At 34.2% G+C, this 24,348-nt stretch overlaps 1 protein-coding gene across 1 annotated transcript in view; it reads right to left on the reverse strand.

The window, feature by feature from the left end:
• Positions 1–817: 817 nt before the first annotated feature.
• The window catches only part of LOC113119864 (junction plakoglobin-like), a 73,639-nt gene continuing 50,108 nt past the window's right edge, over positions 818–24,348 (reverse strand). Inside the window, exons 6-16 of the mRNA XM_026289575.1 lie at positions 21,525–21,726; positions 21,289–21,433; positions 19,892–19,995; positions 15,347–15,685; positions 10,347–10,499; positions 10,030–10,149; positions 8,613–8,763; positions 6,256–6,377; positions 5,144–5,186; positions 3,079–3,230; positions 818–2,942 (exon numbers count right to left, since the gene is read on the reverse strand). Of these exons, the coding sequence (XP_026145360.1) occupies positions 3,094–3,230; positions 5,144–5,186; positions 6,256–6,377; positions 8,613–8,763; positions 10,030–10,149; positions 10,347–10,499; positions 15,347–15,685; positions 19,892–19,995; positions 21,289–21,433; positions 21,525–21,726 (1,516 nt within the window). The 3' untranslated portion in view covers positions 818–2,942; positions 3,079–3,093. The remainder of the gene's footprint in view (positions 2,943–3,078; positions 3,231–5,143; positions 5,187–6,255; positions 6,378–8,612; positions 8,764–10,029; positions 10,150–10,346; positions 10,500–15,346; positions 15,686–19,891; positions 19,996–21,288; positions 21,434–21,524; positions 21,727–24,348) is intronic.

Here is a 24,348-nt window from a genome sequence, read left to right on the forward strand (position 1 = left end):
ATGACTCTCAGTGTTTCAACCGCTAACCCTCTGGCTAAATGTGCTTAACACAAATGCTCGTTCAATGAGTCAATGAAATGACACAAAAACTTTTTATATACAGTGCTAGTAAATTTATGATTGTAGGTGCTTCACCTTGAATAAAAGTCAAGGAGCTGAGACAGTTAATATAATTCAGTTTATTTATTTGAAAACAAACAAAAACCACTGTCAAACTAAAATGATCAGTAAAAATGCATATTCACTGTTATTTGTCATTGACATTCCTTGCATGTTCTTTTTGTTTTTTTCTTGCAGGTGGGCATGTTGAAATAATTAACTTTATGATGACGGCATCATCAGTGAATATGCAGAAAAATCACAGATCTCTCTATGGCATGAAAGATCCCACGTAACTGACCAAATTATCCTGTTTCTCAGACTGAGCTGTGTATCAATAGGACAACTGCAACATATTTGCTTAAAAGTTAAAGGAATAGTTGACCCCAAAATAAATATTTCCTGACATATTTACATAACCTCAGGCCATCTAAAATGTAGATGAGCTAGTTTCCTCATCAGAACAGATTTGGAGAAATTCAGTATTACATCACTTGCTCACCAATGAGTGAATGGGTGCCATCAGAATGAGAGTCCAAATAGATGACAAAAACATAATAATGATTCACAAGTAATCCACATAAATCCATAACAATACTTCCTCCAGTGACTATCCCTTGTTGCCCTCTCACATCAAAATCCACTAAAAGATTTATTTATAACTGTTTGGGCTGTAACCAGTGCTTGATCTGTGCATATTTCTCTCCTGATTCAGACAAAGAAAACAATATTATGGATCTTGGATTTGTATTTTAGCTGGAAGCAATGGACTTAAGGTAATGTCTTGATGGATTAGTTTCTTACAAACTTGCAGGTTTTCACGTAACAAGACATTAATTGCTCAACTGGAGAGATGTGGATCAATCATTGAGATGTTTTGGACTCTCATTCTGACGGCACCCATTCACTGCAGAGGATCCATTGTTGAGCAAGTTATGCAATGCCGCATTTCTCAAAATCTGTTCAGATGAACAAACAAACTCTTGGCCTGAGGGTGAATAAATATTCAGCAAATTTTATTTTTTGTTTGATACTAACACCATTGCTTTTAAATAGTTGAGCATAACTGGGGCAACTGTACCAGAATAGTCTTCATCAATATAACTACTATTACTTTTGGCACATACATGTTCCTTATATAATGAACAGATGCAGGCAGATTTGCAATCATGAAGCTAAATTATAGTTACAGTTAATGAATGATGCTTGACAATTACTGCAGTTTCATCAATCAGCAATCACACGTCACACCGATTGCAAAGCCTTTCAAATGCATGTGTAAGATCCCTTGCGTCATAATCAGTCATGACCACAAAATTCAGCATGTCATTCAAAACACATTTATATCTGTCTATATACAATGATGTAAAACAATATAGTTTTTGTATAAAAAAATATTTAAAGTCTAAGGAATGTTATATAAAGAGGACATGAGAATAAACAAGTTAAGGATAATGTAGTCGACCAGTCATAATAGTACAATAATTTGACCAATCAGAATAAAGTGTTCCAGAGAGCTGTAATAATAATAATAATGGGGTTGTTTTGTATTGAAAGTCTAGCTGGAAACTATTTATGGGTGAAAAGCAATCACTATAATGCTAATCATTCCTTTGTAAAACAGTACACTGTGTTCAGTCTTAATGAACATCAACATATCTAGAGCGTAATCAGAAAAGGAAAACGAACTATTGTGCAAAATAAGATTTTAAAAAAATCTCATTCAGGATAATGACATCATGCTCCTTATGAAATGTTCCCTATTACAGTAATAGCACTGAAAGAAAAACAAATGGTCATTTTATAGACTCATTGTATACTGGATTTCTCTAAAACATACTACAAAAGTGGCCAATCATTGTATTTAGCAATGTTGACATAATTGCAAATCTTTGAATCCTACAATTAATTTTGGATTTACAATGTTGTTGCATGATAGCAGTCATTAAAAAATACAGCTAATTTATAATAGAAAATAAACTGGCCCATAGCCAACTGTATTTGAACACTTGTGTGTGCTTGTTGAGATTTTAATTTCAGAACCAATGGCATTGATATCTTATTGTTTTATTAAGAATTTGTGTCCAAATACTTTTGTATATTATAGCTGTGAGTAATGTGTACAGATCTGTCATCCATCAATGCCTGCTAGAAAGTCTTTACATGAAATCATACGCAACAAACTTTCTCTTCCAACTGAATATCAGTTTGTCTCATAAACAATAAAATAAAATAAAATAAACCAACAAAAGAAATCCTGACCTTGACCTGTTAGAAGAGGTTTGCAGTACCAGAAAAAAGGCAGGACAACATATCAATGTCAACAAATGTCGTCTTATAATAATGAGATTATGAAAATACAAATGAGTGTCTGTTTTTAGATGTAGGTTTTGTTGTTGCTTTTGTTTGTTTTCTACTCGGTAGCAATGCCTCAGAGCCACAAATACACAGAACGCAAAGGAAAACGAACCCTCGTGTGGCCGAGCCGCTAGCTAGCTATGCTACATTTCTAGGACGGAGTTGTCTGGACATCTTTGGACAAACAATGTAAAGTACAAAATGTACATGTTATGATCACATGCTTATCGCGTCACCACACTTTTAGGCTTTGTCACTCTGTTAGTAGCACAAGATAACAAGATGAGTTAGGCAGTGCTTAGAGTCCACGTCACAAACAGACCGGTGGTGAACTAAAGCAAGTCGTGAGTTTTCTTCTTCTTTCATTCCAGCACTGCACAGTTCAAGCCCTGCTCTGTGATTTTTTATTTTATTTTTTTTTTTTTGCAGGAAACAAACTGGTTTGTAGTCTCCATCTTCATCATCCACTTCATTTGACCTGAAGACTGAGAGGAACATCTTTGTTGTGATTTTTTTTCTTTATTCAGGAATCAAATGTTGAGAAAATAAACATCTTAAGAACGAGATAATCCACCACTAGAGACTCTGAATTGGACGCTGGGGAAGCGTGTGCGAGCTAACCTGCTGGCAGTGTTGTTAAAGAGGATTTGGGTACACCTGTCGAGGGTCATAGGTCATTTCTGGCATGTATTGCTCATGGAGCTCAGCGTCCAGCGGGAGGCCATCCATGGGTAAATCAGAGTAACCGTATGGAGGGTAAACTGCATCCAGATCTGAGAGAGAGAGAGAGAGAGAGAGAGAGAGGAAGAGAGAGAGATTCAAGTTACAGTAATTATGTGCAAACAAAATATTTCAATTGTTTTGTCTTAATTTTTTAAATTATGAAATAATAATTATTTATTTCATTGTTAAAAATTTGTAAATAAAATGTATACAAAGATTTATGAAATATTACATTTTATATATATGATATTTTGTATGCTTAATGAATTACAAATTTAAAAAACAAATTTAAAAAACAGAATATATTTTAATTATATATTCTGTAATTTATTTTTATATTCATATATATTTTTAATAATTATATATTCTTATAATACACACACACACACACACACACACATATATATATATGAATATGTTAATTACACTAATATTACATATAATATTTAATTAATATTTTGCTTATAGTATATTAACATTTATGATAGTAAATACATTAACTATACAGTTAGTTAATGTCACCATGTAATCTATACAAAGATTTAGTGTAATTATGTATTTGTTACATAGGTTTGGTCAGATCATAGGATTAATAAATTTGGATATTTTTCAACGTGTTGATTTTAAATAGTAATATTAAAATTATCATGTTAAATTGACAGTCTTATTAATTAAATAATTTCAAGGTAATTTAAAATGATTATTGTTAGATTTAATTATTCATTGAACATCGTATTTGCTGCCTATTTAACGAAAGCACGAAGTTGCTCAAGGTGATTTTGTTCAGTAATGAGATGTGCAGAATTAAAGCAGAGTGTCTGAAGCTCCTCTAACCATGGTAAAATCAGTGTACACTGTGTGCACAGCATCATTGCCTTTATTAATCACTTCACCGATGGATACAACTTTGAGCAAGGAAAAAAAAAAGAATAAAAACATGCAAAATAGTTCCAGCAATTTCACATGATGGAGGACCCTTGACACTGATGGAGGGCTGGTGACTGAGAGGGATTTCAGATGAATAAATTCAATGAATCCAACTGTCACACTTTTTAATTCACCAACATTCACACATTCACACACACACACATACACCCCTGAGACCAGAGCAGAAACACCTGAAGAATCAGGTAAAAAAACACGCTCATCCTCAAACTTCACACCATATTTGTAACCATACATAAAAAATTATGTTTGTTTTGTGCAAGACAAAATATTACAGCTGTATTATTTTCAGTAGATTTTTGTAGACAGTCCAAATTCTGCAGGGAATAATTGTGAAGTGAAAAATGTTCCAAAGTCAGACTTAAGGTGATGAACTGTTGCAGTTTTTTATTATTTTATTTAACGTGTACAATAATTTATTATACACTCATTCCATGAAACAGTCTGTTCATTATTCATCATAAAACAATAATTAATTGAACATAATTATTCTTACACTCTCATTCTGAATTAGTTTTCCCTATGGATGTATTTATTTTAGACTTTAATTGCTAGTCTTTTTTTCTATTTTCTTTTACGAACTGTGGGGTGTTCTTCACATATTTTATGGCTGAACTGAAATATTCGCATAACAGGAACAAACAGGGTGATCTGGTTTCAGTGGGTTGTTTTTTATTTCCAAATTCGACGAACGAGTGAACAGCACATTGCATACTTAATGTTCCCTCTCTGAGGAACACAGCATTCTTTCAGTTCGTGGGACGGACTGACAACAACACAATCAAACTGCTCCTGCGCTTGATAAATGCGAATTCAATGACTGTCTCTCTTTATCTTTTCGTCTTTGACCCCTCTCTCACACGCATATGCACGCCATAACTCATTTGTCATGTGGCATTTTATTTGAACGCTCTTCGCTCTAATGCAGCGAGATGTGCCAGATAAATAGGCAATTTGTGGTGGTGTTGCGTACTAAAGCAGAAGGATAGTGAGTGAATGTGCTGGGCTCTCAACTCACCATCTGGTATATATCCAGGGTCGAGTGGCATGGCGGCGTGTGCCTGAAAGAATATAAAGGCAAACTTTTTCATTAAAAGTTTCTTTCATATAGAACAAGGATACGATGTATATATATATATACTACAAATATATGTAACCAGCAGCAAATCAGCTTATGAGAATGATTTCTGAATGATCATGTGACACTGAAGACTGGAGTACTGATGCAGATAATTTATTCATTCATTTAAATGTATTTTTGATCAAATAAATGCATCCTTGGTGAGCGAAAATCTTGTGTCGTTGTGTGTTTGCTTTAGCGGCTTTCTTAAAAGCATTGGTTTACTGTAGACTTACTCTTTAATTCACTCTTGCCATTTTAAACCTGCATGACTTTCTTTCTTCTTTCGAACACTAAAGGAGAAATGAACAGAATTTCTGAGCTGCTCTGGTCTATACAATGAAAGTGAATGAGTATTTGGGCATATCAAGCTCTAAGTAAGCCACAAAAGAAGCATAAAAGTGGTTCATATGACTCTACACTGACACTATATTTCAAGACTTCTGTTTTGTGTGTGAGAATCAGACTGAAATTGAAGTTGTTATTCACAGAAATCTTGCCTGACTGCTGTGGTCACCATGCATTCACTTTCATTTGGACATATATGCCTCTTTTATGTGTACGTCTCCTATCCTTCTCATTTACAATTATTTTAAGTAGTACACAATGGACCCAAAAAGTACTTCAAACCTTTTGGACACAAGAACATTTAAATGTCATTGCATTAAAAAAAATATCAAACCAAGTTGCATCTGGACACATGACGTTTCTCTGATAACTAACATCACTTTTCTGAGCCATTTTTCCCGATATACATACTGAAAAATGGCAATGCAATAAAACAAATGCACCCTCTTTTTCACATCAGGGTTGAATAACCAACTCGGTTTGCATGAACTTTTAATAATTGAAAGGTCTATCGTCACTTGTGCCGTTTCAATGTAATTATTTCCTTATGATTGCTAAAATTTGACACGGCATACATAATTCGAAATGATCTCATTAATAATAATGTGCACTAATCTGACAGTGTGCTAGAGGGCTCCTGACTCCTGAATAAATATATTCACCATTTCCCAGGCCGCGGGGTCATGTTTGAAGAGGGAATGAGTGAGCTCCACCGACACACGCTTCCTGTAGTCTGAACTCTTGTCCTCAGAGATGCGGAAGAGAACGGCCGCAGCATACGTGGCTGAAGAACAGAGAATGATTACAACCTGATTATTTGATATATGATATGATACATATTATTATGGATGCATATAATTATTATATTTATGTATTTTATATAATGCACCAAATATATTCACTTAATAAATGTGGAAAGAAAATTAATACATACATTGATAATAATTCTATAAGACAATCAAGGTAAAAAAAATGACTGTAAAGACTTTGTTACAAAAGATTTATATTTTAAATAAATGCAGTTTTTTTATTGCATTTCATAATGCAATGCACAAATTGCCTTTCCTTAAATGTCACACCAAATCAATTGAAGTGTAATCAAGTGATGTGCTGTATCACATCTCAGTCAGATGGACTTCTTATATATATAAAAAGACTGTTTTTGCTCAGAGTAGGCTATACTATTATCCAAATGTATTCCTGTAAGTGAAAATTTCAGCTTGTGAGACTAAAAGCCATTTTACACGTTATGTGAGAAAGTGTCAAGCTGAAGATTCACTTGCAAACTTGTGTGGTCTCTTGTGTGTTCGGCTGCTTTTCTATATTGAAGTGTGGCACTAAAGTCAATGTAACAGCATGCTGCATCTCTGACAGTGTTTGTCTACAACAGACTGTCATTGTCAGTGTTGGTGGTTTATGAAAGCTGCTGGTGTGTTACTGTAAACAGAAGAACTCAGGGATTTCAGTTTTCTGTATCAGTTTACAGTATTTCCATTGGGAGTGTGATGCAAAATTCAGAGGAAAGGTTTGCACAGTTTCAAATGGATGTACAAACTATGATCTGTCCAATGGCACATGGCTCTTTTCTGTGTTTTAACAACATGAAGTGACACTTACGTAATTAGTTATGACTCATAAGATATGGCACGCTGTTTTAACATTTAATCCTTAAAACATATTACTATCAGTTTGAATGCTACAAGTACTTTTTTATTTTTTTTCATTATGTACTTGTACTTATTCAATCACGATGAGCTGTCATTCAGTTCTGACTATTATGTATTACAATAGTGACTATTATCTTTTGCAATATTACTAGTAAGTGTTCTGGTACTTGTATTAGTACTTGCTTATTAAGTACTATCACTTTTCATTAGATACTAGCTCATATTTAACAGATACTTGTAGCTATTAATTAGGTTGTAGTTCCTTTTGTAATTGTTACTAGTAGCAATCTTATTATACTATTCATACCTGCTAATATCTAACAAATGTGTGCTAATATCTTTTCAATTAAAACTAGAAGCTAATCAATACATGCAAGTAACTATTTAATAGGTACTAGTTTCTAATAATAATAAAAACACTAGTTGTAAGTAACTACTAGCATCTATTTCATATATATGAGTATCTAATACAAGTACAAGTATTTAATGATTAAGTACTAGTATCTAATAATATGTACTAATACACAATGATATATATTTACTAGACTCAAATCTGAATAGTTGATATCTGAAATACAAATCCTCATAGAAATCAATGGTAAAAATGTACAAAGTTACTAATCACTGTTGAAAAATGTAGTAGTATCTAATGTATCTAATATACTAAGTAATAGTATCTATTTAATAGTCACTAGTATCTAATAAGTTATAGTATCTAATAATAACTACTGGTATCTAATGAACAAGTATTAGAATCTAATAATAGCTACAATCAGTACTCCAAAAATAACTTCTAGTATCTAATAATAAGCATTAGTATCTAGCATAAGTACTGGTATCCAATAATACAAATTAGCATCTATTACTAACTACAATCATACTCTGCTTGCTTCCTGTTCCTTACACACCTAAAGTAATCATTCATAAAGTTTGAAAAGTTTGAAGCGAATTACAAGGGTGTTCACAGTGAGCTGTGTATACAATAATCTTGTGTCATAAAAGCATTCTAAGCTGAGGTGTAATTACATGACCCTTCAGCTCTTCTTTGTGAGCATTTGAGTGTGTGGTTAAAAGCTAGATTAGAGTGCCATCAGCTGTTAAAATCTAAGCTCAAAATTAATTCCATTGAGAATCATGATGCATTCACAATTGATCTATGAATTGCAATGCATCAATTTATCATGACAGCCCTAGTACTTATTTCTATTTAATAGGTATTAATATTTAATAAATAAGTGCTTGTAAAAAAAGAACATGAAAATAGATGATATTATGTTTTATACATTAAATGTAAAAACAGCTTGCCATAATGAGGTGTGGCATCAAACTTTGTCTCGATGCGCATCACTCACCAATCCCCTCATTGGGAGAGTGCAGGAGCTCCATTAGGGGTGCAGATGCTCCTTCTGCATCGATCATCTCGGCACACTGCTTATCCAGAGCCAGTTCACACAAAACACCGGCAGATACACGCTTTATGTTCTCCACGTAGGAGTACAGAAGCTAACAGGAAAGAGGAAGTCAAAGAATGAGAGGGGTTATACACACACACACAAAAAAACTAATCTCTGTTGTTTCACTACTGCTTTATCAAAACCTACATCTCATTACAAGGTTGTATTTTTCTAAACAATCTTGCACTTCTTATGTAATTGTTTTCTATTGGACAAATGCATGCACTAAAGTAATTAAATGACATAATGCAAAGTGTTTTGGGAAAAGACTAATATTAATGACAATATTAACAGTATTTTTCAGTATTGTAGCATTCAAAACTCTGTAGCTTTTAAAAAAATAAGCTACCCCCCCCCCTAAAAAAAAGCAATAAAATGCTGCTTCAGCACTATTTTTAATGCCACATTTGTGCAAAAACACTTACCAACACAATTATTCTCACATTCTCTTTTTATCAGTGTTTTTGGAAAAAAATCTTTTTGAATAATATATGAATCAAATAAGAACAATGAGTCCCTCCTTATAATCAGGGTTCTGTAAAGCTAAAATAAATTAGCAATCTTTTTCATTAACTGAAGGATAGTTTAAATGAAACAAAATATAATAAAATACAATATAATATAAATGTTACATCAAAAATGAGATGAAAATATTATATTAGACAGAAAAGTCTAAATATATGTATATCCACATATGTGTGTTTGCATAAAAAGTAAATAGTAAATATAGCAAATAAATAAAAAATCTATGTAATATTCAAAATAAATAAACACGGTAACACTGCACGTAAGTCCTTGTGACATTTAGGTTTAATCTTTTTATTCATTTTTTATATATATTTTGTTAAATGTTATTATTTATCACCGTGTTTTATTCTATACAAATTATGTATATTTGGCTTTATTAATTAGTATGCACCATATCTCTTCAAATTAAATTATATGATCCCAATCAAATTGCTTGTTGTGCTAGAGAAGTCTGTCTCTAAACATTAAAGTTATCATCTGATAGTTATTTAGAAAATATATTCCACCCTTAAGGTTTTTTGTTTCTTTTTCTTTCTTTTTTTTTGCTTGTAGCATAGCTAAATACTTTTAAAAAATGAGAAGCTTGACTGCGTGTCAAAAAAAAATGTAAATGTAGCTTCTCTGACACTGGTAGCAGACTATATAAACACAGACAAACACACACACACATGCAAACAGTTGCCAGACGCCTTGCAGTCATCGCCCGCTACACCCACACATCACAAGTTCACAACACACACAGATGAACCGCTTTCACTGCCAGGACTGCCATAAGCTGGTTCAGTACTTGCACAAACAGAGGAATGGTCTGCATGCTGGCGATCTCCCCTCGGTTGATGGGATCTCTGGCCAGTATATGCAAAGCGCCTGTACAGCCTTCCACAATCTCCTCCATTCGCACGCCATCCTGTGAAAAAAGAGTGAAAGTGTGAAGAAAACATTAACTCTAATGCTAAAGGGACCTGGTCTATGCCAGATACTGGAACCTTGATGCTAATAGGATTGTATTTTGACCTCCCTTTGAGGGCTTTGGCCTATATGTGAGGGTGAATAAAGAGTATATATGAAAAATCCATGCACAGGTATAAAAAGCTCCAAGCGCACCTGATAGGTCTGCTGGGCTCCTGAGCCGTGTCTTTGAGTTTCCTGATGAGCTTTCAACAGCAGGTTGACCAATCGAGGGATTGTCCCAGATTCTCTCAGAGGCGCCTGATTGGCTGGACACAGGGCCAAGTTACGAATCAAACCCACTGTGGCCTGCAGTGTGAAGAAGAAGTCATATTATCGGTTACTGTTTTTCATCTATATGTTTGCATTTACTTATTGCTTTTTATGCTCACAAATGGAATAATGCAGTGGTTTCGAACGTAAACAAAAACTGCTATATATAAACCTTTGCTCTGTTTAGTTGAATATCATTTAAATAAATAAATAGGTTTTGGAATAGTTTTTTTTTTATGTGAAATTAGAGTTTATATTGATATGAATATATAATTTACAGAACACTTTAAGCTGATGTGAAAATAAATAAAAATGTAAAAAAAAAAAATCACAGTTCAAATATACAAAGAAAACGAGCAAACAATAAAATGAGATAAAATAGCTAATAATTTGGTTTTCAATGAATCTGATGTGAAATTAAATGAGTTCATACTGAACTGAAATACACTATATTGATTGCAAAATGTATTTAAAAAAATTGCTTTAAATAAAAGTTTGATTTCTTTCATTTGAATATCGTTTAAATATCAACAAAATCAGTCAATAATAAATAAGATAATTTGGTTCTGGGAGAATCTCATGAGAAATTTGATTGAGTTTATATTGAAATGAATTGAGTTTATCTAATGATTATCACATCAATATCACATTCAGCTGATGATTTTTCTAAAAATGCCTAAAACAAAAGTAAATAAATACACTGAAATCGCTCAGATAATTTTCAATAGTGTAATGAGAAATTTATATTGAGTTTAAACTGACGTGTGTATTTTGGCAAAGCTGAGCACAAAGCAAAGCTTGAAAAGAAAGTAAATGTCTCTTCGAATTCAAACACTTGCTTACCTATGAATCTTATTGCAGCTAATGAAAAAAATAATAATTTAAAAATATCTCCTTTGTGATTTTTCTTTGTGATGGGTTTAGCTAAAGTCTCTTAAACACAATGAACCGTGCCCCACTTTTGTAGTGCCGTACCTTTTCAAAAAGACATAATCTGCACCTAAACTCAACTGTTGTGAATTCATCATCGTGCAGCTCATTGTGAGTCCGTTCCTCAGAGCTTTCATCATCTTTAACCAGTGACTCACTCTTGTAAATCCCAAAGAGCTGACTGTCGACTCAAACCCAGGCACCGGCATCAACATGATGGCAACCGACTGATGTTACTTGCAGCAATAATGCTTTTTTAATTAAAATATGAGCTGAATACAAAGTTTATGTTGAGATGATTGATGTGAGACTGAACGCCGCCTCAAACGTTTCTGGATGCATCAATGCACATTCGAATCTTTGTCGGCGAAATCACCTGTATATCACTCCTCAATATAGTTCAGAGAAATGTCATGCACTGATGTGAAGTGTTTGTCATTTTACTTCTGCCTAACCATCTGTGCACCAAGAGCGCTGTTTAAACGCTTAATTTCATCCGGCCTCTTTCATAACGCATCATTAGTCAACAATGTTCTTGTGCTGATTAGAGAACGCCGACTGATAGAGCAGATCTCTGCAGGGTGGGACGACAAGCCATGTCAAGCACAGAAAACGCCTCCAAATAACCATGATGCAATGCATTCCACAGATTGGGCCCTCATGTGTATTGCATTAGTGCTCTGTTCTCTCCTCCTGGGTGCAACTAAAGCCATCAGCCAAACTGGGACAGTCCAGCTACAGTACAGCATGAATTCCAGCTGTAAAACTGTTGAACTGTTTTCTGGTTTCTTCATAAGAGCCATTATAAAATAAGTAGTTCTGGTTCTAACCAGAATGAACCAGATCAGTTATAAAATGCATAACATTCGTCCGTACTACTACAATACTTAGGCTACAACTATATTACTGGGGAAAATATTCATTAATTTGGTTTCAGAAGAATTTCAAGATAAAGATCATATTAAGATATTTGACTTTTAATTGCAGTCTTTGGCTTTTCGGCGAATCTGAGCACAGTCTGAGATATTGTTGAGAAAACATATGAGAAGCCATGTATAAAAAGTGAAAAAAAAAAAAAAACACATGCATGTGTGTGTTTATATATACATAATAAATATTTACAAAACACACACATACATTACGCAAACAAAAACTTTTATTTTGGATGCAATCAATTGCGATTAATCGTTTTACAGCACTACTCTAAATAATAGTTTGTAATAATTAAAGTTTGCTCTCTTACATTTGAAAATATAATAAAATAAATGAGAAGCAAAGTATAAAAGATTTTTAGTCATTTAAATATTATCTTTATCTGGTGTTTTTCTTAAACGCCTTTAGGAAGAAATAATCACCATTAAAGTAAAAATAAAGTAAAAAATACAGTTAATTAGAATAAAATAGCTCAGATAATTCGTTTTTTGAAAAATGTTTGATTTCGTTTTGACGTGACTTTTGACTTCAGTCTTTGGTATTTTAGTAGAATCTGTCTCTCGTGGTTTACTGCATTATTTAAAGGTGCACTTTTACATTTAAAATGTTTTACAGCTAAAAAAAAAAAGTTTAATAGTGCTAATGTGACAAATTATGCATATGAGATGAAGTTATATCAGTAGCCTTATAAAAGCTATTTGTTTTTTAGACAGACCTGTTGAGATCAAATTAGCAGCTTAATTCTTTCTCACATCATCTTGCTAATATACCTTTTATTAGACACTTTCATTTAAGCAATATATTATGCCTGACTGGATTTCAACAACAGCAATGACCTGGTTTTTGGTCATCTCAAAATCTACACAAACAAATCACTGAGTGCAGCACAGCGGAGAGCAACACACAAAACACCTGAGTACATAATCAATGCAAACGCTTCTATTTTCAGGATCTTCTATTCAGCCAGGTTGATTTAGTTAGGAATCGCCGCATGCAGACTGTGAGAGAAAATAAAAGTCTGGCATTTTTGTTCTTCTGGATCGATACACATGTGCCGAGCAGATCACAGCACACACACACACACACACACACACACAGGTTTCTGCTCCAGCGGTCTGATACGATTTAGCGGGAGATCATGCGTGCTGGGAGCCGGTGCCCGAAGAGAGACAATCAGAGTCCGGCCCACCACAAATCAGAGAGCGGAGGACAGCCAATTACATCCACCACGACCTTCCTGATTTCCCCAAGCTTCAAGGGCTTTGACTAGCACAGGCATCAACAAGATAAAAAAACTATTGGTTAGTTACTGCATGGGATAGTTATTTTAAAAGTGCAAAGGAAAACTAAACATCTGCAATGCCTAATTTTTATTTTCTAATGTTTTAATAGTTCTTGTAGCTCAATTGGTAGAGCAAGGTTGGTGGTTCGATTCCCCCGGAACACATGATAGGTAAAAATTGATAGCCAGAATGCACTGTAAGTCGTTTTGGATAAAAAGTTAAATTAAATTAAATTAAATTAAATTAAATTAAATTAAATTAAATTAAATTAAATTAAATTAAATTAAATTAAATTAAATTAAATTAAATTACATTTATACAAATTCTAAGGGCAGGTGTTTGGAATTGAATACACTACTGTTCAAAAGTTTGAGGTTGGTAAGATTTTTTTTACATGTTTTTACAAAGAAGTCTCTTATGCTTACTTACCAAGGCAGCATTTATTTTATCAAAACTACAGTATAAACAGTAATATTGTGAAATATTGTTATAAATTTAAATAACTGCTTTGTATTTGAATATATTTTCAATTGTAATTGCAAAGCTGTATTTTCAGCATCATTACTGCAGGCTTCAGAGTCACACAATCCTTCAGAAATCATTCTGATATACTGATTTGCTGCTCAAGAAACATTTGTTATTATTATCTTGAAATCAGTTGTACTGCTTTATATTTTTGTGAAAACTGTGAACATGTTTTCAGGATCCCACAGAAAGTTCAAAAGAACTGATTTGATTAAACATCAAAATCTTTTGGAACATTATAAATGTCCTTAATGTATTTTTATTACTTTAATTCTAATGCATCCTTGCTGAATAAAAAAAAAATAAATAAACAAATAAACTATCTAACTGACTTAAAAACTGGTTATTTCTGGACCTCTTGCAAAACCAAACCAGGGTTATTTTCATTTATTAAACATTTTTGTTAATTGGAATAAAGCAAAAAAATTAATAAAATAATAATAATAATAAATTGATTTAGTTCCCATGATAACATTTAGAATTTTTTATTTTATCTGATGCATCACTAAATCATTAACTAGAATAATTCATTTAATATAAATAATTAAAATGAACTAAAAATGATTTTTTTTTAAATTATTAAATAAAGTAAATAAATAATATATATATAATGCCTGCTTGAACCCTCCCCCCGTCACCACTGGCCTTGATACGGAGAGTCTCTCTCCAAAAGCACACCATTGGTAGAGCCATATCATTTGCACAAATTTAGGTTCTACTAAACTTTATTGCATAACAAATGGTCTCTGCTCAACTCTCCTTAAAAATCATTGACTCCTGATGACTTTTTACTACCAAAAAGCACTGTCCCTTCTTACTTTGTCCTTACTTCCTCACCTCTATGCCATTATCATTTTATTTCTATTTAACACCAAATTATTTCAGGCGTCCTGCTACAAGGATTTACAGCACTCAGTCTGTGTATGGCAGCAGCTTCTCACATATGGTGCACGAGGGCTCTTTTATTGTTCCAGCTAGTGTCCTCAAAATTACGCTGAAGCCCCAGAGGAGCGTAGGAGTGCCGCTCAATGACTAAGATCCGGCAGCAAATCAGCTTAACGCGAGAGGCAATTCTCAGCGTACTTCCACATCAAAGACGTGCAAGAACTGCCCCCAGACGACTCAAATCTGACCTTTACATTTAAACGGCGGAGAGGACTTTCAAACTGGCAGCTCTTCAGACACGCACACAAAACAATAACACATACAGACCTTCACCACGGGCCAATAGTGCGGCTGGCCCAAGAGCTTGGTGATGGCGGGGATGCCATAGTGCAGACGCACTGCATTCTGGGCCAGCTCTGCGTCGGGGTGGCGGCTCGTGAGGTGACGCAGGGCACAGACGGCCGGCTCGGCCACGTCCTCCTTCTCTCCGGCCCGCAGCACGGCGTGAATGAGCGCCTCCACCCCTCCGCTCTGGGTGACCAGGGCCTTGTTGCGTGCGTTGTTGCAGGTAAGGTTTGACAGGATGCCAGTAGCACAGGTCAACATGTTCACGTCATCTGAGCCCAGCTGACTCACTAAGATGTGCAGGAGACCGTCCAGACCTTCCTGTGTCGAGAGAAAATAAGAAGGGGTTTGGTATATTATTCTATTATCCATTTTCAAAATAACTACTATAAAAAACTACAATGAAAATGGAAAACACACAAAAAAAATTAGGGGTGTAACGGTTCACAAAATTCACGGTTCGGTTCGATACGATACACTGATGTCATGGTTCGGTTCGGTTCGGTACATTTTAGATACAGCAAAATGTAAAAACATCTCAACTTTTCAGAATGCCGCAAGCGCACCGCGGGTCATGTGACAAGAACTAACCAATCAGCTTCATCCTTTCCCGTAACAACGTTGAAAACTCAGCCAAGATGAAGGAACAGCTGATCATAGTTGTATATGATTGCAATTTTGAAATAAATTTAGTAGCAGAGCTACTGCAAGCGATTTTTAGAGCTGCAAATCCATTTATCCTTCGCTGAAATTTCCGCGTCTCATGGAGAGACGTCATTGTTGCTTAGCAAAGACAGACGCCTCACGAGCGCTTCTGCCCGAGCGCTTTGGAAATGAGGAAAAAGACGCGCTCAGCGTTTTCCACGCGTTTTTAGGCGCGATATGTGAACGGCCTCTAAGGCGCTCGCTCACTCAGCACGCGCTGAAGGCTCGTTGCAAAATGTCGAATGCATTTAACAGACCAGAAATATAAGATCCTAAAATAACCAACAGGTCTGGTGTTTGGGTGCACTTTGGATTCCCTGTAATACCGGTGTCTAAATGCTGCAAAGATAGTTTGTTGCGTGCATGTTTCTCCTTTTCTTCGTCTTTTCCCAGATACTGACACAATAAGGTGATGTCAGCGTAAACGTATTCCCGCTGGTGTTTTTTTTTTTTTTTTTTTGTATTCCCGCTGGTGTACCCTGTCATGTTGCAGATGCGACATACCGTTGTTTTTTTATCCACCACTCTCTTGCCATCACCATTATAGCTTAAAGGGAATCCAAAGTGCACCCAAACACCAGACCTGTTGGTTATTTTAGGATCTTATTTTTCTGGTCTGTTAAACGCATTGGCCATTTTGCAACGAGCCTTCAGCGCGTACTGAGTGAGCGAGCGCCTGACTGAGTAGACTAACATAAACATATAAGTTGGTGTTTTTTTCTTCCTTGGGATTGTCAGGGGCGTTGCCTGTTACGTCGTTTGAGTTATTGGGCTACCTTGTTGAACGCATATCATTATATTTCTCTCTCTTTTTTTTTTTCAAATATAATTAATTAGTCCAATGCACCGTTCGGTACACATAATGCGTACCGCGTACCGAACCGAAAGCGTCGTACCGAACGGTTCAATACGAATACGCGTATCGTTACACCCCTAATATATATATATATATATATATATATATATATATATATATATATATATATATATATATATATATATATATATAGATAGATAGATAGATAGATAGATAGATATAGTTTTATATATATATATATATATATATATATATAGTTTTTTTGTGTTTTCAATTTTCATTGTAGTTTTTCATAGTAGTTATTTTTTGTTATAACTAAATAACAAAAATAATATCTAAACTTATTAGTTTTGATCATTTATGAATTCTTATTTATGAATTTTCCACATAGTTTTTAGATTTGTTTTATTTCAGTTTTAGTTTTAATTATTTTAGTACTAAATAAAAATAAGAAATGCGGTTTTAGTTGAAAACAAAGTTTGTGTTTCTTATATTTTATTTTGTTTCAGTTAATATTTAAGAAAGTAAAATGTTTTATTTTTAAATACTGTGAAATATTATTATAATTTAAAATAACAGTTTTCTATTTAAATATAATTTAAGATTATTATTATTTATTTCTGTTATGCAAACTAGCTTTATTCACATTCATTGCAAGAGCCTCACCATGAGCCAGATTTGAAGGGAAAAAGAGGGACACGTGGAATAATTTTTGAGGTTATGAGTCGTCTGAGTTAAACTTGTACTGAACCCAGAATATTCCTTTATCATTAATCTTTTTAATACATCATGAATGATCAGTGACAGTGCAAAAGATTAACATAAAAACACAATACATCAAGAATCAGACAGTCATAACTGCTAATTATCACAAATGAAAGACATGATAGAAGAGGAGGAGACTGAGATAAGAAACAAATGAAAGAGGAGAGGCAGTGAAAGAACGAGATAGGACAGAACGTGAAAGATTAGAGACAGACAGATGCTCAACACATTTAAATTCTGCTCACTTTCGGTGGGAGCAGAAGGAGACGCGGCCGCTAATAGTTGCTTTTGTTCCTCAAATTTAATAATAAGGGCGAAAATGATAACCTGTATATCATTAATTGTGCATTTTCTGGGCCACTGAATTCTGAGTAGCAGTGATGAGGGACAAATTGTGTGGAGGTGAGGAACAATTATGAAAACCACAAGTCGCCTGAACTATAAAAGCTTTAGGAAGTACAGAGGAAAAACTGTCAGTCTGCATGAACGCTGTTCGGTGGCTTTCAAGCTCTGACTGCACATTTAATAACTGAATGCAATCCTGAAAATGCTAATGTTATTTCATTTGTAAGCAAATATTCTAATTGTCTGCTTTATAAAGCCATTTCACAATCACATTCAGTATAGAATCATGATTGACTAATTTTCTCTAGAGGACAATTTGCTTAAAAACCACTAACAAGGTAGAACACAAAACAGTTAACAGCTTTTTCTTTCAAAAGCAACTTTTGGGTGGTTGCTAGGATGCTCTGGGCAGTTGCTAGGCAGTTAATGGAATGTTCTGGGTGTTTTCTGGGTGTTTGCCAGGCTTTCTTTCTTTTCACCCAAAAATGAAAATTTTGTCATTGATTATTCACCCTCGTGTTTTTTAAACCCATAAGACCTTGTGGTACTCATGTGAGCGCAAGTCGAAAAAATTGAAGAGAAGAATTGTTATATAAAGTTATTTAAAGTTACAAAATTAAGGTTGAACCACTGATGCAACATGGGCTATTTTAATAATGTCCTTACTACCTTTTTGGGTCTTGAACGTGTGAGTTACGTTGCTGTCTATGAAGGGTCACAAAGCTCTCGGATTTCATCAAATATATCTTAATTTGTATTGCAAAAATGAATGAATGTCTTACTGGTTTGGAAGGACATGAGGGTGAGTAATTAATGAGAGAATGTTAATGTTTGGGTGAACTATCCCTCAGGCCATCCAAGATATAGGTGACTTTTTTCATTAGAAGAACAAGGTTTTTAGCTGTAACCGTTCATAAAATGCAAATTCACAAAGATTTTGAAGAATAAACTGTTTCTGACAGTTCATTTCTGGTTCAAATAACTGATTCTTCAGTTTTTTTTTGGTAATCAAAGAATGATGTAATGTATACAGGATTATATTTTTGAAGCACCCAATACTGATGTGAAACAGCTAAGTTTTATATGTCAGAAGCACATAAAGCACATGAATACACTAGTTTTAATGCTCACCTTTTTACACAAACAGAGAAACCATAACAGCTTTCATTTTGGCATTTTATTCAAGTGCTGGGTTCACACATGCACATATAAGTGACTTTTTTGGTCTTCAGTCCGAGTCTGATCTGTTTCCTAAGTTCACTGTTTGTTGGAGGAACTGGAGTGCACAAATCAGCATCATATGATCATATACGACAGTATTTTGGCTCATTTTGAGTCCGAGTGATAGTAAGGCTTCCGAAAGTGATTTTTTTTGTTTTGTAACAAACAGTTTTAGATGGTTCACTTTGGTGAACTGGCTCAAATGGTTCATTAAAAAGAACCTGTTCAACAGAATGATTCTTTTGCAAACCTTACATCAGTCTGCGGTTTTTGATCATTTTTTTGTTTCTTGCACCGACCAATCATTTCGCTTCATAAGACCTCAAGATATCATCAGGAGCCATTGGTATTCATTTTGTGCTCCTTGACATGATTTTTTCTTCTCAAGAACCAACCACTTGGATTTTTATGAATCACCAAACCCTAACCATATACCTAACCATGGTTAATTAATATTACTCAGTACTTAAATGTATACTACCACTGTAACAAGGACACCTTAAAATAAGGTGTAACTAAATCTGCTTTACTGTTCTACTGAAGGAAAAAAGTCTTGGATGACCTGGGGGCGAGTGAACAAACAGTAGATTTTAGTTTTTTGGGTGAACTGTCCCTTTAAGTACAATGCACCATTTAACAACATATGGTCTACAGACTGAAAGAGCCTGTTTTACCTGCTTGGTTGCAGCGTCAGAGAGGTTCCTCAGGGTCCACAGGCAGTTCTGTGTCAGACGCTGACTCGAACCTGTGAGATGTTGGCCGAGAGCCTGCATACCTCCTGCCAAATGGAGAGAAAAAGGCTTAGAGTCCATATTTATCGGGCACAGCCACAAAAAAAGAAGAAAGGACAAAACTATCCAGCTACACAACCTGCTCTAAAAAGAAGAAGGCTGTATTTCTCAATGGATTAGCCATTGTCTGCCAAAGGGAGAGAAATGTCTTTTGGAGTCTGTGCAGATAAACTAAAAGCCACATGGCTTAGGAAGATAAAAGAGGGGAGGAGATTAGGAGACATCCTTGAAAACTGCCTCTCATGCAGTGTTGTAACTACCAGATCCTAAGCGCTTTCTCAAGACGGGCGTCGAAACCTCATATGGGAAGACGCCATAACTGTGAAGACTTTTCTGAGAACAGCTCTGGCAGGCATGAAAGAGCGAGATATTTTAGCCCTGCAACCTTTGTCGTTGTATATCGAAGTATTAATTAGCTGAAAGGTCAGCGTTAATAAAGTAACATCCATAAGGGATGGCATGACTGCCGTGAAGCGGCCCTGACAGGTGTGTTTGATAAAAGTGGGGTTTTACATTACAGCTCCTGAAATATTAGTTTGAATGGAAAATCTACTTGAGTTAAGTTCAATGGCTAAATAAATGTATTGTTGGGTTTAACACACGTGCTGTTGATATGTCGAGTCATGGTGTTCATGATGCAGATTCAACTTGGTTTTATAATGTGTCCCAATCCCATTTTGCTTCTCCCCTCCAAAAATGTGGTACTCTCCACTGTCTTTCACAGTCATAAAAACCTGAAAATATTAGTCATGGAACAGTAATAAAAAGAAAAGCTACAGCAATTTTCTAATGATTTCTGGCCATGCTGCGCAAAGAAGCCCAGAAAGCTGAATCATCCATCGATTTGCATTCAAAGGTTTTTTTCAAAACTATGTTGTTTTTTTAAATAATGCTTTTATTCAGCAAGATCAAAAGTGGCATCAGAGACATTTATAATGATGCAAAATATCATATTAGAATGGTTCAAATCTTTTTTTTTTTTAATTGTCAGGTGACAAACAAATGGAAATCATCTGTAGCAATCTAAGAAATACTTAATAAAGTTAAAGCTAATACATTCAATTAGAAGTGGGGGGGGGAAAGGCAAAAAGCTCCCAACATCCTCAGACAAAGAACCCAGACAAAATGAGAAAGAGATTGCGATATTAAGGAGAAATTATACAAACACTCCCAAGAGAACAGTATTTGGGAATGAAAGAAAAAGAGATAAGAATATTCCTCTAGGGTCTAAGAATAAAAAAGAGCATTACAAAAAGAATGTGAGACACACATTCACTCACCAGCGTCAACAATAGCCGGCTTGTTGCTTGGACAGACAGAAAGCACCTTCAGGACTCTGCTGGTGGTCCACAGGAGCTTCTCATAGTTGTGGTTTCTCATAATGAACACCAAACTTTCTGGCCCACCATTTGCCAGGATGATCAACTGTGAAAAGAGAAAAAGCACACAGATTAAGGGTAAAATATCCTCTGTGCTAGCACTCTCTCTGTCTCTGAGGCTGGAGATGATACGACACCTTGCTCTCCTGATTGCCGTAAGACAGCAGCTGCAGACAGTCTGTGGTGATGGCCAGGAACTTGGGGTTGGTTTTTTTCAGAAGAGGGACCATCCTTTGCAGTCCATCGGCCAGACGCACCGCCATCTTGGCTCCCTCCTGGTGCAGTAACAGGTTGTGTAACGTGGTGATGGCGTAGAACAGCACTGACTCCATAGGGGAACTGAAGAAAGAGGATTTATACCATTTTCTAATACAGATTTTAACACCCCGAACCACAATATGATGATTTCATATATGATGATGAAGCTTTCATTAGCTTTCCTATCATATGTTGCTGAAAAACAAGTTATTAAAATATGATCTGAAAAATATTTACTGAAAAATATTTATTGTCTACTAAGTTAATTAAGTAGCATTTGCTTAAAAGGGTTAAAAAAAAGTGAATTATGTATTTTTTGCTAAAAAAAAGAAAAAAGTGAAAGGCAAAAAAACAGTTGAATGATACAACACAAATACAATTCTAGAAAACATGAAGGAGCAAAAGATGAAAATTATTAATAGTACATTATTAATAATGAATAATACATGTATACTTCCTATTTTAAATTTGCTAAACATTTCTGATTAAAATAATTAAAATTTCAAAATTATTAAATTAAAGAAAATAGAACAGAATTTTCGCATTGACGGGAAGGAGAGATGAACATTATTATTATTATTATTACAATTATGCTGATAATTAATAATATTTATTAACTAATAAAATAAATGAAAATGGTTTATTATTTAAAATGAAATATCAAAATTAAGCATTGTTATTAAAGCTATTATTATAGATTATATAATAAAACACAAATTAACAATTTTCATTTTCATGAACATTAATATTAACAGAATTTTGGTTATTATCAATTATTAAATATTATGTAAATAAAATGAGATACAATTTATTATTACAATACATTATAAATATATTGTCATATATAGTTGTTATGTTATTATAGATATTTTAATATAATAAACTTCAATAACAATTTAATTGTTGCTTTTGTTTTCATACCATTAAAATGCATTTGTCAATATTCTTTCCACAGTATCCCAGACCCCAGTTTGAAGCAAAAAGTACTATATTATTTATTGTTTACATTTACTTTTACAGGTACAGCTCAAACACAGCTTAGAGAAAAACACACAGTCCTGCCATCAGTTATCAAGATGCACAAACAGCAATGTTTTCCCAGAGCTACAGAAAAACCAGTATACAAATGGCTTGCTTCCAGTCGTCTGTGCATATTAATCTACATCATAAAAGAGTGTCTTCACACCAGAAAAATTACACACCACACACACCACCTTTAAACATCTAGACTGCTATCAAAGCAGTTGCTTGCTGCAACCTTTAAGAGATCATCCTTGAGCAAAACATTTAGCCACAGACTGCAGCGAGCAGACTGTCGCTGTAACTTAATATGGTGATACCCTGTCAAAGTTGCGGCGGCCCTGGATGCATGGTCATAAAGATCCTGCTCTACTCCATTATCTCAACATCTGCTGCAAATGGGCTTTCTGACAAAGCTAATTTCCCATCAGAGTCCAAATATATCTGTAAAATACAGCTCTGCTATAGCCCTCACTGCAGTGTATTGGACGCTTAGTTTCATATACAGAAAAAGTACACACTGTCCTGCTTTAGCATTGTTCAGTCACAGCATTCATCAAAATGCACCAGAGGTTAGGAGATGAAGGAAATGCAAATGAATGTGCACCACAACCAGAGAAGACCTAAACACGCTCACCAAGCTTAATACACGACAGGGAAAGAAAACGACAGGTTGACCAAACCAGAAGCAGAAGGATTATGACTTCCCTGCTGACCGTCTTAAAACCAGCGTGAATTTCTATGCCAGTCCAAGCTGGTTAGAGCTGGTTTTGGTGATGCATGGTCCATCTAAGGGCTCTCACAGGAACTGCGTCCATCAAACGTTTGCCACTATTCAAACGAAACCATTTGTCTGTCCACGTACAGTCAAGGGACTAATTAAAACATGAAAGCATTAGACCGGCAAGGTATCTGTCGTTCATCATTTATCTAATATCACAGATACAGAAGTCAACACTGGGTATCTGCCTTTTCAGAGATAAAAATGTGATATTTATTAGCCTTTGATATTCAGTTCTCTGAGATGGCTTTTATCATTTTACATGAAAACATTATTGGACCAAACAGTGATTTTTATGAAGTATATGTTTAATGCACAGATCTTGTTGAAATAGACCATTTCAATATTTTACAATTACTTTTACAATGTTTTACAATTACAGTTTTCTTATAAGAATATTTATTTAATCATTTATTAATATGGAACAATATACACATTATATATTTGTGTATCTGTCATTGCATTACATATATATATATACACACATATCTTTTTATTTTTTAAACATTTCTAATTTATTTCTATAAAATCTTTATTTTATGTATTTATTCAATTTTAGTGAAATTACTTAAAATTTTAAATAAATAAATAATATAATTTAATATATTTGTTATATTAATTACATTTATTATATATTTGGTATTTTGTTTTATATATATATATATATATATATATATATATATATATATATATATATATATATATATATATATATATATATACACATTAAAATCTATTTTATTATTATGTCTTTACATTATATTATACAGCCAATTCAACCTAAAATAATACACTTGAAACAAGCACATATAAATATTTATCACAAATAAAATAAAATTAAATCAAATTAAGAAAAATACTTTTGGTATTTACTATTATATGCTTGCCATTTTTCTTTACAT

The sequence above is a fragment of the Carassius auratus genome, chromosome 19 (genome assembly GCF_003368295.1).
Source record: "Carassius auratus strain Wakin chromosome 19, ASM336829v1, whole genome shotgun sequence".
Classification (NCBI taxonomy): Eukaryota; Metazoa; Chordata; class Actinopteri; order Cypriniformes; family Cyprinidae; genus Carassius; species Carassius auratus.